This window comes from Pseudophryne corroboree, chromosome 7 (genome assembly GCF_028390025.1).
Source record: "Pseudophryne corroboree isolate aPseCor3 chromosome 7, aPseCor3.hap2, whole genome shotgun sequence".
NCBI classification, from domain to species: Eukaryota; Metazoa; Chordata; class Amphibia; order Anura; family Myobatrachidae; genus Pseudophryne; species Pseudophryne corroboree.
This window is the reverse complement of record NC_086450.1, coordinates 36,398,851-36,416,825: the sequence shown is the minus strand read 5'-3', so window position 1 is coordinate 36,416,825 and position 17,975 is coordinate 36,398,851. Positions and strand designations below refer to the sequence as shown.

Sequence of the window (17,975 nt, the reverse complement as noted above, 5' to 3'; positions counted from 1 at the left end):
TGGTCCGGATCACACCTACAGATGCACCGGATGATATGGCTGTTGCCTCAGCCCAGGATTTCCCTCCTGTGGTGGCTGCAGTCCTCCAATCTCCTGGAAGGCTGGAGTTTCGGGATTCAGGATTGGATCCTCCTCACGACGGTTGCGAGTCTGAGAGGATGCAGTGTTGTCACCCAAGGGGCTCAGTTCCAGGGCAGGTGGTCAGCCCACGAAGCCCTCCTTCCGATCAACATTCTGGAACTTTGGTCGATCTACAATGCTCTACTTCAGGCTTGTCCTCTGCTCAAGGATCACGCGATCCAAGTACAGTCAGACAATGTCACAGCAGTGGCGTACATCGGTCAGCAAGGAGGGACAAAAAGCAGAGCCTGCATGCGAGAGGTGTCAAAGATACTCCTCTGGGCGGAAAGAAATACAAGGGCAATGTCGGCAATCTTCATTCCGGGAGTGGACAACTGGGAAGCGGAGTTCCTAAGTCATCACGATCTCCACCCGGGGAGTGGGTGCTCCACCATCAGGTGTTTCAGCAGATCATCAACCGGTGGGGCTGCCCACAAATAGACATGTTGGCTTCTCGAGTCAACAAGAAGCTTCACTGGTATTGCTCACGAACCAGAGATCCTCAGGCAAGGGCCTTGGTCTTACCACCTGGTCTACCTGTTTACTCCGATTCCGTTGCTCCCAAGGGTGCTCAAGCGAATCAGAAATCAGGGAGTCCAGGCATTTCTGATTGCCCTGGATTGGCCTCAGAGGGTGTGGCATGCGGATCTTCTAGACATGTCCGTCGAAGACCCTTGGCCTCTACCACTAAGAGATCTTCTTCAACAAGGGCCGTTCGTCTACCCGGACTTACGGCGACTTCGTTTGACGGCATGGAGGTTGAGCGGGACATCCTAGCTCACAAGGGCCTTTCCAAGAAGGTTATTGCTACCATGGTTCAGGCCCGGAAACCTGTGACGTCAAAACACTATCATCATGTCTGGAGAAGATATGTCTCTTGTTGCGAGGAATGCACGTATCCGCCTGCAGAGTGCCATTTGGGACTTTTCTTACATTTTCTGCAGGCTGGTTTGGATAAGGGCTTATGTCTGGGTTCCATTAAGGTCAAGATTTCAGCTCTCTATTTTATTTCAAAAGAAATTGGCAGTGTTGCCAGAAGTTCAGACCTTCTTGCAAGGGGTGCTCCACTTACAACCTTCTTTTGTGCCGCCTACAGCACCCTGGGATTTGAATGTGGTGTTGGAATTTCTACAGTCCTACTGGTTTGAATCTCTGATGATGGTAGAAGACAAGTACCTCACGTGGAAGACGGTGATGTTACTGGCCCTGGCTTCTGCTAGACGTGTCTCAGAATTGGGCACCTTATCGTGTAAAAGTCCCTACTTGGTCTTTTAGGAGGACAGAGCGGAGCTCAGGACTAGGCAGCAGTTCCTGCTGAAGGTTGTCTCTGCGTTCCACTTGAATCAGCCTATTGTTGTTCCGTCCAGTTCTGACACTTCTGCTCCTCCGGAGGCATTGGATGCCGTGTGAGTCTTGAAGATCTATGTCAAGAGAACGGCTCGGATAAGAAAGAGGTATTCCTTGTTTGTGCTCTATGATGCGCGGAAAAAGTGTTGCCCTGCTTCAAAGCAGTCCCTTGCTCATTGGCTTAGGCTTACTATCCAACAGGCCTATGTATCGGCAGCCTTACCTGTTCCTAAGTGTCTGAAAGCCCACTCTACAATATCGATGGGCTCTTCCTGAGCTGCTGCCCATGGAGTCTCGGCCTTGCAACTATGCCGAGCTTGCTACCTGGTCAGGAAAGAACACTTTTGTGAAGTTCTACAAGTTTGATACCCTGGCCAAAGAGGATACCCAGTTTGGGCAGGCGGTGCTGCAGCAGTCTCCGCACGTTCTGGAAGCTTTGGGACGTCCCCATCATACTAAGTCTCCCCAATATCCCTTATGGATGCTAGAGAAAATAGTATTTTAATTACCTACTGGTAAATCCTGCAAAAAGTAGCTTTGTGCGATCAACTCGGAATGACCCCCTAAGTCTCCCCAATATCCCTTATGGACTATGAGAGAAAAGGATTTACCGGTAGGTAATTAAAATCCTAATTTAATACCTCCTTTATTTTATTTATTTATATCATAATGCATAGTACAGTGCGGGTCCATTGCATCTTCAAAGTATTTTATTAAGACCCTATGATTTGGGGAGTTTTCAAATGTGTCACCCAAGTAAAGGAAACTAGAAGGAAAAATAAACTAATTTCTAAAAACAAATAAAGTAATATAGAGGATGAAGAACAAATTGAAAGCGGAGGTGTCATTATCAACCCTGATCTTTCTCATCATGCAGGAAGACATATTCCTGCCCCTGAGGCCTTACAGCTGGGTATTGTGGATGACGTTGTGCAAGGAAACATTGTGGATGCAGCCATACAAGTGGCCCGGAAGGTTGTAGGTAAGCAACATGGAGATATAATATTCTAACACATCCCGTACCCTCCTTCATTAGCCTCTGTCACTGGCTTCAGATCTGTACATGCTGAAACACCACCTCTTTTCCCTACTCCTACCTATACTACTCACACTGGTACACCCTCATACCTACCCTACTCCCACCTGTACTACTCGCACTGGTACACACTCACATCTCCCCTACTTCCAACTATACCACTCACACTGGTACAACCTCACACCTCCCCTACTCCCACCTGTACTACTCACACTGGTACACCCTCACACCTACCCTACTCCCACCTGTACTACTCACACTGGTACACCCTCACACCTCCCCTAATACCACCTGTACTACTCACACTGGTACACCCTCACACCTCCCCTACTCCCACCAGTACTACTCACACTGGTACACCCTCACACCTCCCCTACTCCCACCTGTACTGCTCACACTGGTACACCCTCACACCTCCCCTACTCCCACCTGTACTACTCACACTGGTACACCCTCACACCTCCCCTACTCCCACCTGTACTACTCACACTGGTACACCCTCACACCTCCCCTACTCCCACCAGTACTACTCACACTGGTACACCCTCACACCTCCCCTACTCCCACCTGTACTGCTCACACTGGTACACCCTCACACCTCCCCTACTCCCACCTGTACTACTCACACTGGTACACCCTCACACCTCCCCTAATACCACCTGTACTACTCACACTGGTACACCCTCACACCTCCCCTACTCCCACCTGTACTACTCACACTGGTACACCCTCACACCTCCCCTACTCCCACCTGTACTACTCACACTGGTACACCCTCACACCTCCCCTACTCCCACCTGTACTACTCACACTGGTACACCCTCACACCTCCCCTACTCCCACCAGTACTACTCACACTGGTACACCCTCACACCTCCCCTACTCCCACCTGTACTGCTCACACTGGTACACCCTCACACCTTCCCTACTCCCACCTGTACTACTCACACTGGTACACCCTCACACCTCCCCTAATACCACCTGTACTACTCACACTGGTACACCCTCACACCTCCCCTACTCCCACCAGTACTACTCACACTGGTACACCCTCACACCTCCCCTACTCCCACCTGTACTACTCACACTGGTACATCCTCACACCTCCCCTACTCCCACCTGTACTACTCACACTGGTACACCCTCACACCTCCCCTGCTCCCACCTGTACTACTCACACTGCTACACCCTCACACCTCCCCTGCTCCCACCTGTACTACTTACACTGCTACACCCTCACACCTCCCCTACTCCCACCTGTACTACTCACACTAATACCTACCCTACTCCCACCTGTACTACTCCCACCTCCGCTACTCCCACCTGTACTACTCACACTAGTACACACTCACACTGGTACACCCTCCCACCTCCCCTACTCCCACCTGTGCCACTCACACTAATACCTACCCTACTCCCACCTGTTCTACTCACACCTCCGCTACTCCCACCTGTACTACTCACACTAGTACACACTCACACCTCCCCTACTCCCACCTGTACTACTCGCACCTCCCCTACTCCCACCTGTACTACTCACACTGGTACACCCTCACACCTCCCCTACTCACACTGGTACACCCTCACACCTCCCCTACTCACACTGGTACACCCTCGCACCTCCCCTACTCCCACCTGTACTAACACTGGTACACCCTCAAACCTCCCCTACTCCCACCTGTACTACTCACACTGGTACACCTTCACACCTGCCCATCTCCCACCTGTACTACTCACACTGGTACACCCTCACACCTCCCCTACTTCCACCTGTTCTACTCACACTGGTACACCCTCACACCTCCCCTACTCCCACCTGTACTACTCGCACTGGTACACACTCACACCTCCCTTCTCACACCTGTACTATATTTTTTGTGGCAGAGTCGCTGGTTTTGCATTTGCAAGAAAATGATGCGCATGCAAGCAGTGTGAGCGCAATTGCGGAAGGCCATACTCATTGGAAGAATCTGCATCTAGCGTGGGCTGGGGCTGCCCGATCACCACTGGCCACAGTGATCAGGACAAATTGGCACGAAACCGCTGATGCGGAGGGGCCGGGAGGTCCATCTGAGATTGTCATCTGCGGGAAGATCATCTTCCCACAGCCACCAAGTGGTCTTTTATTGCATCCGATGCCACCATGCCAGGCAAGTGGTAAAGGCAACAGGGCAAGGACACTGGTGCTGATAATGTTTCTCATATGTCCTAGAGGATCCTGGGGATGCTTCAAGAACCATGGGGTATAGATGGGATCCGCAGGAGACAAGGGCACACTATAAGACTTTGAATGGGTGTGAACTGGCTCCTCCCTCTATGCCCCTCCTCCAGACTCCAGTTAGATTCTGTGCCCAGTGAGACTGGATGCACACTGAGGAGCTCTCCAGAGTTTCTCAGAAAAATACTTTTTTATTAGGTTTATTATTTTCAGAGAGACCTGCTGGCTACAGGCTCCCTGCTTCGTGGGAGTGAGGGGAGAGAAGCAGGACCTACTTCTTCTGAGTTCAAGGGCTCTGCTTCTTAGGCTACTGGACACCATTAGCTCCAGAGGGTTCGATCACTTGGTGCGCCTAGCTGCTTGTTCCCGCAGCCGCGCCGTCACCCCCCTCACAGAAGCCAGAAGACAGAAGCTGGGTGAGTATGAGAAGATCAGAAGACTTCAGTGACGGCAGAAGACAGCGTTTGACGTACCGCGCAGCTTCCGCGCTGCCGCCATGCTCCCACACATAACTCTGCACTGCAGGGCGCGGGGGGGGGCGCCCTGGGCAGCATGTACACCCAAAACGCCACTGGCATAAGAGATAACCGTGCCTAGGCACTAGTTAAGGGACCCCCGCCAGTATAAAGATAATTTTAAGCGGGACTGAAGCGCGCCGGTGAGGGGGGCGGGGCTTAGCCCACACAGCTCTGACCAGCGCCATTTTCTCTTCACAGAAGCTGCAGAGACGCTGGCCCTGACCTCCACACTGCTGTACAAGTAACAGGGTGCTAAACGGGGGGGGGGGGCACAAGTAATTTGGTGCTAAATTATATATTATATAGCGCTAACAGGTCTGGGCAGTCTTTTTACTGGCTTCAGTATCGGGATAGGCGCTGGGGGTGAGCTGGCAAAACTCTCTCTGTGTCTCTCTCTTACAGGCTTTGTTCTGGATCTGTCTCCTATAGCCCAGTGTGGTTGTGGGTGTCGGTACGTGGGTGTCGACATGTCTGAGGCTGAATGCTCTTCCCAGGAAGAGGCTGGAGTGGGGACAGACAATACTGTGAGAGTGGCCGTGTCTGCACCGCCGACGGATGATTGGGTGAATATGTTGAGTGTTTTAAACGCAAATGTGACTAGGTTGACTAAGAGATTTGATAAATCTGAGTCTAAGAACCAGACATGGAGAAAATCCATGGAGGATGCTTTGTCACAAGCCCAGACCCCTTCGGGGTCACAGAAACGTACATTTACCCAGATAGTAGATACAGATACCGACACGGACTCTGATTCCAGTGTCGACTATGGTGATGCCAGATTACATCCAAAACTGGCTAAGAGTATTCAGTACATGATTGTGGCGATAAAAGACGTATTACATATCACGGAGGACCCTGCGGTTCCTGATACTAGGGTCTGTATGTTTAAAGGAAAGAAACCTGAGGTAACGTTTCCTCCCTCTCATGAACTGAACGCGCTTTTTGAAAAGGCTTGGGAAAATCCTGATAAGAAGATACCGGTTCCCAAAAGAATTCCAGTGGCATATCCGTTCCCCTCTGGGGACAGGGAAAGGTGGGAGTCATTCCCCACGGTAGACAAAGCTTTATCGCGTCTATCCAAAAAGGTGGTGCTTCCGTCCCCTGACACGGCAGCCCTGAAGGATCCTGCGGATCGTAAGCAGGAAAATACCCTAAAATCCATTTATGTCACTACAGGGTCGCTACTCAGGCCTGCTGTTGCTTCGGCATGGGTGAGTAGCGCTATTGAAAAGTGGGCAGATAACTTGTCATCTGAGGTAGATACCCTAGACAGGGATAGCGTGCTTTTGACTCTTGGTCACATCAGGGACGCTGCAGCATATTTAAAAGAAGCAGTAAGGGATATTGGCCTTTTGGGATCAAGGGCCAATGCCATGGCGGTCTCAGCAAGGAGAGCATTGTGGATTCATCAATGGAATGCTGATGCCGACTCTAAGAAGGCGATGGAGTCTTTACCGTTTAATGGTAGTGTCTTGTTTGGTGACGGCCTCACTGACCTGGTGTCTACGGCTACCGCGGGTAAGTCTTCATTTCTCTATCGTCCTAGTGGATGCTGGGGTTCCTGAAAGGACCATGGGGAATAGCGGCTCCGCAGGAGACAGGGCACAAAAAGTAAAGCTTTAGGATCAGGTGGTGTGCACTGGCTCCTCCCCCTATGACCCTCCTCCAAGCCTCAGTTAGGTTTTTGTGCCCGGCCGAGAAGGGTGCAATCTAGGTGGCTCTCCTAAAGAGCTGCTTAGAAAAGTTTAGCTTAGGTTTTTTATTTTACAGTGAGTCCTGCTGGCAACAGGCTCACTGCAACGAGGGACTTAGGGGAGAAGAAGTGAACTCACCTGCGTGCAGGATGGATTGGCTTCTTTGGCTACTGGACATTAGCTCCAGAGGGACGATCACAGGTACAGCCTGGATGGTCACCGGAGCCTCGCCGCCGGCCCCCTTGCAGATGCTGAAAAGAGAAGAAGGTCCAGAATCGGCGGCAGAAGACTCCTCAGTCTTCTTAAGGTAGCGCACAGCACTGCAGCTGTGCGCCATTGCTCTCAGCACACTTCACACGGCAGTCACTGAGGGTGCAGGGCGCTGGGGGGGGGCGCCCTGGGCAGCAATGAAAATCCTTTTTTTGGCAAAAAATACCTCACATATAGCCTCCGGGGCTATATGGAGATATTTAACCCCTGCCAGAATCCATTTTTAAGCGGGAGACGAGCCCGCCGAAAAGGGGGCGGGGCCTATCTCCTCAGCACACAGCGCCATTTCCTCACACAGTTCCGCTGGTCAGGAAGGCTCCCAGGCTCTCCCCTGCACTGCACTACAGAAACAGGGTTAAATCAAGAGAGGGGGGGCAAAATTTGGCGAAATTGTGATTTTATAAAAGCAGCTATAAGGGAGCACTTATTATAAGGCTATCCCTGTAAAATATAGCGCTTTGGTGTGTGCTGGCAAACTCTCCCTCTGTCTCCCCAAGGGGCTAGTGGGGTCCTGTCCTCTATCAGAGCATTCCCTGTGTGTGTGTGCTATATGTCGGTACGTGTGTGTCGACATGTATGAGGACGATGTTGGTGAGGAGGCGGAGCAAATTGCCTGTAATGGTGATGTCACTCTCTAGGGAGTCGACACCGGAATGGATGGCTTATTTATGGAATTACGTGATAATGTCAACACGCTGCAAGGTCGGTTGGCGACATGAGACGGCTGGCAAACAAATTAGTACCTGTCCAGGCGTCTCAAACACCGTCAGGGGCGTTAAAACGTCCTTTTACCTCAGTCGGTCGACAGACACGGACACTGATTTCAGTGTCGACGGTGAAGAAACAAACGTATTTCCCTTTAGGGCCACACGTTACTTGTTAAGGGCAATGAAGGAGGTGTTACATATTTCTGATACTACAAGTACCACAAAAGAGGGTATTATGTGGGATGTGAAAAAACTACCTGTAGTTTTTCCTGAATCAGATAAATTAAATGAAGTGTGTGATGATGCGTGGGTTCCCCCCGATAGAAAATTATTGGCGGTATACCCTTTCCCGCCAGAAGTTAGGGCGCGGTGGGAAACACCCCTTAGGGTGGATAAGGCGCTCACACGCTTATCAAAACAAGTGGCGGTACCGTCTATAGATAGGGCCGTCCTCAAGGAGCCAGCTGACAGGAGGCTGGAAAATATCATAAAAAGTATATACACACATACTGGTGTTATACTGCGACCAGCGATCGCCTCAGCCTGGATGTGCAGAGCTGGGGTGGCTTGGTCGGATTTCCTGACTAAAAATATTGATACCCTTGACAGGGACAGTATTTTATTGACTATAGAGCATTTAAAGGATGCATTTCTATATATACGAGATGCACAGAGGGATATTTGCACTCTGGCATCAAGAGTAAGTGCGATGTCCATATCTGCCAGAAGATGTTTATGGACACGACAGTGGTCAGGTGATGCAGATTCCAAACGGCACAAAGGTGTATTGCCGTATAAAGGAAGAGGAGTTATTTGGGGTCGGTCCATCGGACCTGGTGGCCACGGCAACTGCTGGAAAATCCACCGTTTTTACCCTAAGTCACATCTCTGCAGAAAAAGACACCGTCTTTTCAGCCTCAGTCCTTTCGTCCCTATAAGAGTCATATCTGCCCAGGGATAGAGGAAAGGGAAGAAGACTGCAGCAGGCAGCCCATTCCCAGGAACAGAAGCCTTCCACCGCTTCTGCCAAGCTCTCAGCATGACGCTGGGACCGTACAGGACCCCTGGATCCTACAAGTAGTATCCCAGGGGTACAGATTGGAATGTCGAGACGTTTCCCCCTCGCAGGCTCCTGAAGTCTGCTTTACCAAGGTCTCCCTCCGACAAGGAGGCAGTATGGGAAACAATTCACAAGCTGTATTCCCAGCAGGTGATAATCAAATTACCCCTCCTACAACAAGGAAAGGGGTATTATTCCACACTATATTGTGGTACTGAAGCCAGAAGGCTAGGTGAGACCTATTCTAAATCTAAAAAATTTGAACACTTACAAAGGTTCAAATCAAGATGGAGTCACTCAGAGCAGTGATAACGAACCAGGAAGAAGGGGACTATATGGTGTCCCGGGACATCAGGGATGCTTACCTCCATGTCCCAAATTTGCCTTTCTCACTAAGGGTACTTCAGGTTCGTGGTACAGAACTGTCACTATCAGTTTCAGACGCTGCCGTTTGGATTGTCCACGGCACCCCGGGTCTTTACCAAGGTAATGGCCGAAATGATGATTCTTCTTCGAAGAAAAGGCGTCTTAATTATCCCTTACTTGGACGATCTCCTGATAAGGGCAAAGTCCAGGGAACAGTTGGAGGTCGGAGTAGCACTATCTCGGATACTGCTACAACAGCACGGGTGGATTCTAAATATTCCAAAATCGCAGCTGATCCCGACGACACGTCTGCTGTGCCTAGGGATGATTCTGGACACAGTCCAGAAAAAGGTGTTTCTCCCGGAAGAGAAAGCCAGGGAGTTATCCGAGCTAGTCAGGAACCTCCTAAAACCAGGAAAAGTGTCAGTGCATCATTGCACAAGGGTCCTGGTAAAAATGGTGGCTTCCTACGAAGCAATTCCATTCGGCAGATTTCACGCAAGAACTTTTCAGTGGGATCTGCTGGACAAATGGTCCGGATCGCATCTTCAGATGCATCAGCGGATAACCCTATATCCAAGGACAAGGGTGTCTCTCCTGTGGTGGTTACAGAGTGCTCATCTTCTAGAGGGCCGCAGATTCGGCATTCAGGATTGGATGCTGGTGACCACGGAGGCCAGCCCGAGAGGCTGGGGAGCAGTCACACAAGGAAAAAATTTCCAGGGAGTGTGATCAAGTCTGGAGACTTTTCTCCACATAAATATACTGGAGCTAAGGGTAATTTTATAATGCTCTAAGCTTAGCAAGACCTCTGCTTCAAGGTCAGCCGGTATTGATCCAGTGGGAAAAACATCACGGCAGTCGCCCACGTAAACAGACAGGGCGGCACAAGAAGCAGGAGGGCAATGGCAAAAACTGCAAGGATTTTTCGCTGGGCGGAAAATCATGTGATAGCACTGTCAGCAGTGTTTCATTCCGGGAATGGAAACTGGGAAGCAGACTTCCTCAGCAGGCACGACCTCCACCCGGGAGAGTGGAAACTTCATCGGGAAGTTTTTCCACATAATTGTGAACCGTTGGGAAATACCAAAGGTGGACATGATGGCGTCCCGTCTGAACAAAAAACGGGACAGGTATTGCGCCAGGTCAAGAGACCCTCAGGCAATAGCTGTGGACGTTCTGGTAACACCGTGGGTGTACCAGTCGGTGTATGTGTTCCCTCCTCTGCTTCTCATACCTAAGGTACTGAGAATTATAAGACGTAGAGGAGTAAGAACTATACTCATGGCTCCGGATTGGCCAAGAAGGACTTGGTACCCGGAACTTCAAGAGATGCTCACAGAGGACTTATGGCCTCTGCCGCTAAGAAGGGACTTGCTTCAGCAAGTACCATGTCTGTTCCAAGACTTACCGCAGCTGCGTTTGACGGCATGGCGGTGGAACGCCGGATCCTAAGGGAAAAAGGCATTCCGGAAGAGGTCATTCCTACCCTGGTCAAAGCCAGGAAGGAGGTGACCGCACAACATTATCACCACATGTGGCGAAAATATGTTGCGTGGTGTGAGGCCAGGAAGGCCCCACGAAGAAATTTCAACTCGGTCGATTCCTGCATTTCCTGCAAACAGGAGTGTCTATGGGCCTCAAATTGGGGTCCATTAAGGTTCAAATTTCGGCCCTGTCGATTTTCTTCCAGAAAGAATTGGCTTCAGTTCCTGAAGTCCAGAAGTTTGTCAAGGGAGTATTGCATATACAACCCCCTTTTGTGCCTCCAGTGGCACTGTGGGATCTCAACGTAATTCTGGGATTCCTCAAATCACATTGGTTTAAAACCAGTCAAATCTGTGGATTTGAAGCATCTCACATGAAAAGTGACCATGCTCTTGGCCCTGGCCTGGGCCAGGCGAGTGTCAAATTGGTGGGTTTTTTTTCTCAAAAAAGCCCATATCTGTTTGTCCATTCGGACAGGGCAGAGCTGCGGACTCGTCCCCAGTTCTCTCCCTAAGGTGGTGTCAGTGTTTCACCTGAACCAGCTTATTGTGGTGCCTTGCGCCTACTAGGGACTTGGAGGACTCCAAGTTGCTAGATGTTGTCAGGGCCCTGAAAATATAGGTTCCAGGACGGCTGGAGTCAGGAATACTGACTTGCTGTTATCCTGTATGCACCCAACAAACTGGGTGCTCTTGCTTCTAAGCAGACTATTGCTAGTTGGATGTGTAATACAATTCAGCTTGCACATTCTGTGGCAGGCCTGCCACAGCCAAAATATGTAAATGCCCATTCCACAAGGAAGGTGGGCTCATCTTGGGCGGCTGCCCGAGGGGTCTCGGCTTTACAACTTTGCCGAGCGGCTACTTAGTCAGGGGCAAACACGTTTGTAAAATCCTACAAATTTGATACCCTGGCTAAGGAGGACCTGGAATTCTCTCATTCGGTGCTGCAGAGTCATCCGCACTCTCCCGCCCGTTTGGGAGCTTTGGTATAATCCCCATGGTCCTTTCAGGAACCCCAGCATCCACTAGGACGATAGAGAAAATAAGAATTTACTTACCGATAATTCTATTTCTCGGAGTCCGTAGTGGATGCTGGGCGCCCATCCCAAGTGCGGATTATCTGCAATACTTGTACATAGTTACAAAAATCGGGTTATTATTGTTGTGAGCCATCTTTTCAGAGGCTCCGCTGTTATCATACTGTTAACTGGGTTCAGATCACAGGTTGTACAGTGTGATTGGTGTGGCTGGTATGAGTCTTACCCGGGATTCAAAATCCTTCCTTATTGTGTACGCTCGTCCGGGCACAGTATCCTAACTGAGGCTTGGAGGAGGGTCATAGGGGGAGGAGCCAGTGCACACCACCTGATCCTAAAGCTTTACTTTTTGTTCCCTGTCTCCTGCGGAGCCGCTATTCCCCATGGTCCTTTCAGGAACCCCAGCATCCACTACGGACTCCGAGAAATAGAATTATCGGTAAGTAAATTCTTATTTTTTACCTTATGTTCCTGCACAGTAGAAGAAATCGCCTCACTATCAGATGCAGTCCTTTCGGCCCAATAAATTCAAAAAAGGACGTGGGTCCTCCTTCCTTGCTGCGAGGGGTAGAGGAAGGGGAAAAAGGTCACAGGCTGTGGCAAGTTCCCAAGAGCAGAAGTCCTCTCCGGCTTCTACCAAATCCACCGCATGACGCTGGGGCTCCTCTACTGGAGTCCGCACTGGTGGGGGCACATCTCCAACTCTTCAGTCAGGTCTGGGTGCACTCGGACCCAAAGATACAGGTTAGAGTTTCAAGACGTGCCCCCTCACTGATTTTTCAAATCGGCCTTGCCAGCTTCTCTTCTAGAAAGAGAGATAGTAAGCGCTGCGATACTAAAGTTGTGTCAAAATTAAGTAATTGTCACAGTGCTCCAGTCACAACAGGGGGATGGCTTTTATTCGAGCCTGTTCGTGGTCCCGAAGCTGGATGGCTCAGTCAGGCCGATTCTGAACCTAAAATCCCCTCAATTTCTTTCTAAAAAAATTCAAATTCAAGATGGAATTTCTCCGAGTAGTGATCTCTAGTCTGGAAGAAGGGGATTTTATGGTGTCTGTCGACATAAAAGATGCCAACTTGCATGTCCCCATATATCCTCCACATCAGGCTTACCTGAGATTTGCTGTGCAGGATTGTCATTACCAATTTCAGATGTTGCCATTTGGTCTGTCCACGGCTCCGAGGATTTTCACCAAAGTAATGGCGGAAATGATGGTTCTCCTGCGCTAGCAGAGAATCGCAATTATCCCGTACTTGGACGATCTCCTCATAAAGGCGAGGTCCAAGGAGCAATTGCTGAAGAATGTTGCCCTTTCACTGACGATTCTGCAACAACATGGTTGGCTCCTAAATTTGCCAAAATCACAGTTGGATCCGATGACACGGCTGTCATTCCTGGGTATGATTCTGGATACAGAATTGCAGAGTTTTTCTCCCAGTGGAAAAAGCTCTGGAAATACAGAACATGGTAAAACAGATTCTGAAACCAGCAAAGGTGTCTGTTCTTCAATGCATTCGGTTGCTGGGGAAGATGGTGGCGGCCTATGATGCCATTCCGTATGGCAGGTTCCATGCCAGGGTGTTTCAGTGGAACCTGTTGGATCAGTGGTCCGGGTCTCACCTGGACATGCATCGGAAAATAATTCTATCACCCAGGACCAGAATCTCCCTTCTGTGGTGGCTGCACGGTTCTCACCTTCTGGAAGGACGCAGGTTCGGGATTCAGGATTGGATCCTGGTGACCACAGATGCAAGCCTCCGAGGCTGGGGAGAAGTCACACAGGGAAGAAACTTTCAGGGAAAGTGGTCAAGCCAGGAAGCTTGTCTACACATAAACATTCTGGAATTAAGGGCCATTTACAACGGCATACTGCAAGCAGAACATCTTCTTCGAGGTCTGCCTGTCTTGATTCAGTCAGACAACGTGACAGCGATGGCGTACATAAACCGCCAGGGTGGAATAAGGAGCAGAGCGGCGATGGCCGAAGCCACGAAGATTCTTCGCTGGGCGGAAAGACATGCCAGCGCTCTGTCAGCAGTCTTCATTCCAGGAGTGGACAACTGGGAAGCAGACTTCCTCAGCAGCCACGATCTCCATCCAGGAGAGTGAGGTCTTCATCAAGAGGTCTTTGCAGAAGTGACAAGTCGTTGGGGAGTTCCTCAAGTAGACATGATGGCGTCCCGCCTCAACAAGAAACTTCAGAGATATTGTTCTAGGTCAAGGGACCCTCAAGCGATAGCAGTGGACGCCCTAGTGACACTGTGGGTGTTTCCGTCGGTATATGTGTTCCCTCCACTTCCACTCATTCCAAAGGTGATAAAGATTATAAGAAGAACAAGGGTTCAGGCGATCCTCATTGTTCCGGATTGGCCAAAAAGGGCCTGGTATCCAGATCTTCAGGAGTTGCTGATAGAAGATCCCTGGCCTCTTTCTCTTCGGGAGGACCTGTTACAACAGGGGCCGTGCGTGTATCAGGACTTACCGCGGCTGCGTTTGACGGCGTGGCGGTTGAACGCCAAATCCTAACCCGAAAGGGTATTCCCAGTGAAGTCATTCCCACACTTCTTCAGGCTAGAAAAGAAGTAACGGCAAAGCATTACCACCGTATTTGGAGAAAATGTGTGTCTTGGTGTGAATCCAAGAAGGCTCCTACGGAAGAATTTCACCTGGGGCGTTTGCTCCATTTCCTACAAGTAGGTGTGGATGCGGGCCTAAAGTTAGGCTCTATTAAAGTACAGATTTAGGCCTTGTCAATCTTTTTTCATAAAGAACTGGCTTCTCTTCCAGAAGTTCAGACCTTCGTAAAAGGCGTGCTGCACATCCAACCTTCATTTGTGCCTCCTGTGGCACCGTGGGATCTTAACGTGGTGTTGCAATTCTTGCAATCGCATTGGTTTGAACCTTTGCGCAAGGTTGAGTTAAAATTCCTTACTTGGAAAGTGGTCATGTTGTTGGCCTTGGCGTCATCAAGGCGAGTGTCTGAGTTGGCGGCTTTGTCTCATAAAAGCGCCTATTTGATTTTCCATGCTGATAGAGCGGAGTTGAGAACTCGTCAACAATTTCTGCCAAAAGTGGTTTCATCATTTCACGTAAACCAGCCTATTGTGGTGCCAGTGGCTACTGACGCCTTGGCGGAATCGAAATCTCTCGATGTGGTTAGAGCTTTGAAAATCTATGTCGTCAGAACGGCGCAGATTAGGAAAACAGAGTCTCTGTTTGTCCTCTGGGCTCCCAATAAGATTGGGGCTCCTGCTTCCAAGCAGACTATTGCGCGCTGGATCTGTAATACGATTCAGCAGGCTCATTCTACGGCAGGATTGCCGTTACCGAAATCAGTGAAAGCCCATTCTACCAGAAAGGTGGGCTCTTCCTGGGCGGCTGCCCGGGGGGTCTCTGCATTACAGCTTTGCCGAGCTGCTACTTGGTCGGGTTCAAACACCTTCGCGAAGTTTTACAAGTTTGATACCCTGGCTGAGGAGGACCTCTTGTTTGGTCAATCGGTGCTACAGAGTCATCCGCACTCTCCCGCCCGTTCTAGAGCTTTGGTATAAACCCCATGGTTCTTGAAGCTTCCCCAGCATCCTCTAGGACGTATGAGAAAATAGGATTTTAATACCTACCGGTAAATCCTTTTCTCTTAGTCCGTAGAGGATGCTGGGCGCCCGTCCCAGTGCGGGCTGTATCTGCAGTTTGGTTATAGTTACGCTCATGTTGCGTTGAGTTCAGTCAATCTGTGACTGTTGTTGGTCATGCCATTGCATGCGTTGTTGTTGAATGCCATGTTGTACGGCGTGTTAGTGGTGTGAGCTAGTATGTATCTCACCTTAGTTTTAAAATAATTAAATAAATCTTTTTCCTCGAAATGTCCGTCTCCCTGGGCACAGTTCCTATAACTGGAGTCTGGAGGAGGGGCATAGAGGGAGGAGCCAGTTCACACCCATTCAAAGTCTTATAGTGTGCCCATGTCTCCTGCAGATCCCATCTATACCCCATGGTTCTTGAAGCATCCTCGACGGCAGGTCTGGCCAACCTGTGGTTCTCCAGCTGTTGTGAAACTACACATCCCAGCAGTCACTGCAACAGTTTTAACATTTCCTAATAGCAAAACTGCGGCAGGGCATGCTGGGACTTGTAGTTTCATAACAGCTGGAGAGCCACAGGTTGGCCAGGCCTGCTCTACGGACTAAGAGAAGAGGATTTACCGGTAGGTATTAAAATCCTATTTATTTTTTTTTATATTAGTTTACTTTCTAGACTGTAACATCAGTATGATATTACAACGGTATAGTAATAATGATAGGTACCTACAAATGTTAGGAGCCAATTTTGCTATTTAAAGTTTGCATGAACCTCATAGGTGCGGCTGCTTCACATGTAAGAATCATACTTGATAATGGTATTGATTTATAGTGACACGCTGATGTGGCCGCAGATATCATCCCGTACTTGGTTAAAGTGCGAAAACATGCAGATGTTAGTTTCCAGCGTATACGAGTGTGTGATGGAAGGTGTGAAAGCCCCACTTTACTTATCTGCCCAGAGTGAATGGATAGGCTTGCCAAATGTTTGGAGCTGGGAGGTAGTGGTGCCGGGCAGTGTTTACAAACGAGAGGGGGTGTGGTTCATAGGATCGACCACACTTAGGTCGACAGTGTCTAGGTTGACCACTATTGGTTGACAGTAACTAGGTTGACAGGGTTTCTTGGTCGACATGTCCTAGGTCGACGGGTCAAATTTTTTTTTTTTTTGTGCCGTTTTCTCCGTACAGTGACCTGGAACCCCAATTATTGCATTGCGTCCCCTTGCATGGCTCAGTTCGCTCGCCATGCTTCGGGCAAGGTGACTTGCTCTGCAACCGCTGCGCTCGGCAGATTACCGTTCCCAATTGTAGTCGACCTGGATCGTCAAGTATGAAAAAGTTCACAAAAAGATAAAAATTGTGAAAATCTCATGTCGACCTTTTGACCTGTCAACCCAGTTACTGTCGACCATAAGTGGGTGGGTGGGTTGGTTATATTGTTTCTGTGCAGGGTAAATACTGACTGCTTTATTTTTACACTGCAATTTAGATTTTAGTTTGAACACACCCCATCCAAATCTAACTCTCTCTGCACATGTTACATCTGCCCCACCTGCAGTGCAGCATGGTTTTGCCCATTAGAGAACAAATTAGGTGCTGCGATCAGGTCTGAATTAGGCACATTGTGTGTGTTGAAGAGATTGCATTTACCAGCTGGAAGTATAAACAGTCTTTGTATACAGTGTGTTTGTGCCGTCTAGAAAGCAAAAAGGTCGGCTTTTTCCAGATATCTCTTCCAAAGGTTAATGATTAAAGGACAGGTTCTCAAACTCTGTCCTCAGGACCCCACACGGTCCACGTTTTGCGGGTCACCTGTAGATTTTTTAAATGTGACAGTTGGTGATACACAGTGCAGCTGCTGGGAGACATGGAAAATGTGAACCGTGTGGGGTCCTGAGGACCGAGTTTGAGAACCACTGAATTTAAAGAATGCTTTCTCTTCTCTTTATACATGTATCTAGTTTTCTGCAGCGGGGTACACTGGTATTCCACAGGGAATAACATTGGGGTGTAGAGCAGGATCTTGATCCGAGGCACCAACAGGCTAAAGCTTTGACTGTTCCCAAGATGCACTGCACTGCCTCCTCTATAACCCCGCCTCCAGGCACTGGGGAGCTCGGTTTGTAAGTTGGTGCCTGCAGTGCAGGCAGCTAACAGGGTGGGCTGCGTTAGGCAGCCCTGAAAAGAGCTTTTCTAAGAAGAAAGAAGACATCAAGGGCCACAGCATAGGCACCTGATGCTATGTGTCATACTGACATATCGTGCTGCGGCTCCCTCACCTCCCCCAGCGACGATGTATACTCCCGCACCCTGGTTGCCGGGTACTTACAACGGAGGCTCTCGGGTCTTCTCAGGCACACACACCGCTGCTGCTCTACAAGATCGCATGGCCGCACGGTAGGGAGGAGGTAAGAGGGTCCCCCAGGCGGGACCCGCTGAAATCGCGATCCGGGACGCGGTCTCCGGAGACAGACGCTGGCATGGACACTGTGGCCGTGCAGGGACCCCACTATATCTACCAGGGCAGGGAGC

General features: G+C 49.7%; 1 protein-coding gene across 2 annotated transcripts in view; it reads left to right on the top strand.

Moving 5' to 3' along the window:
• EHHADH (enoyl-CoA hydratase and 3-hydroxyacyl CoA dehydrogenase) overlaps positions 1-17,975 on the top strand; it is a 244,519-nt gene that overhangs the window by 83,943 nt on the left and 142,601 nt on the right. For both annotated transcript variants that reach the window (XM_063933010.1, XM_063933009.1), the window contains exon 5: positions 2,345-2,449. In XM_063933010.1, coding sequence (XP_063789080.1) covers positions 2,345-2,449 — 105 coding nt within the window. The remainder of the gene's footprint in view (positions 1-2,344; positions 2,450-17,975) is intronic.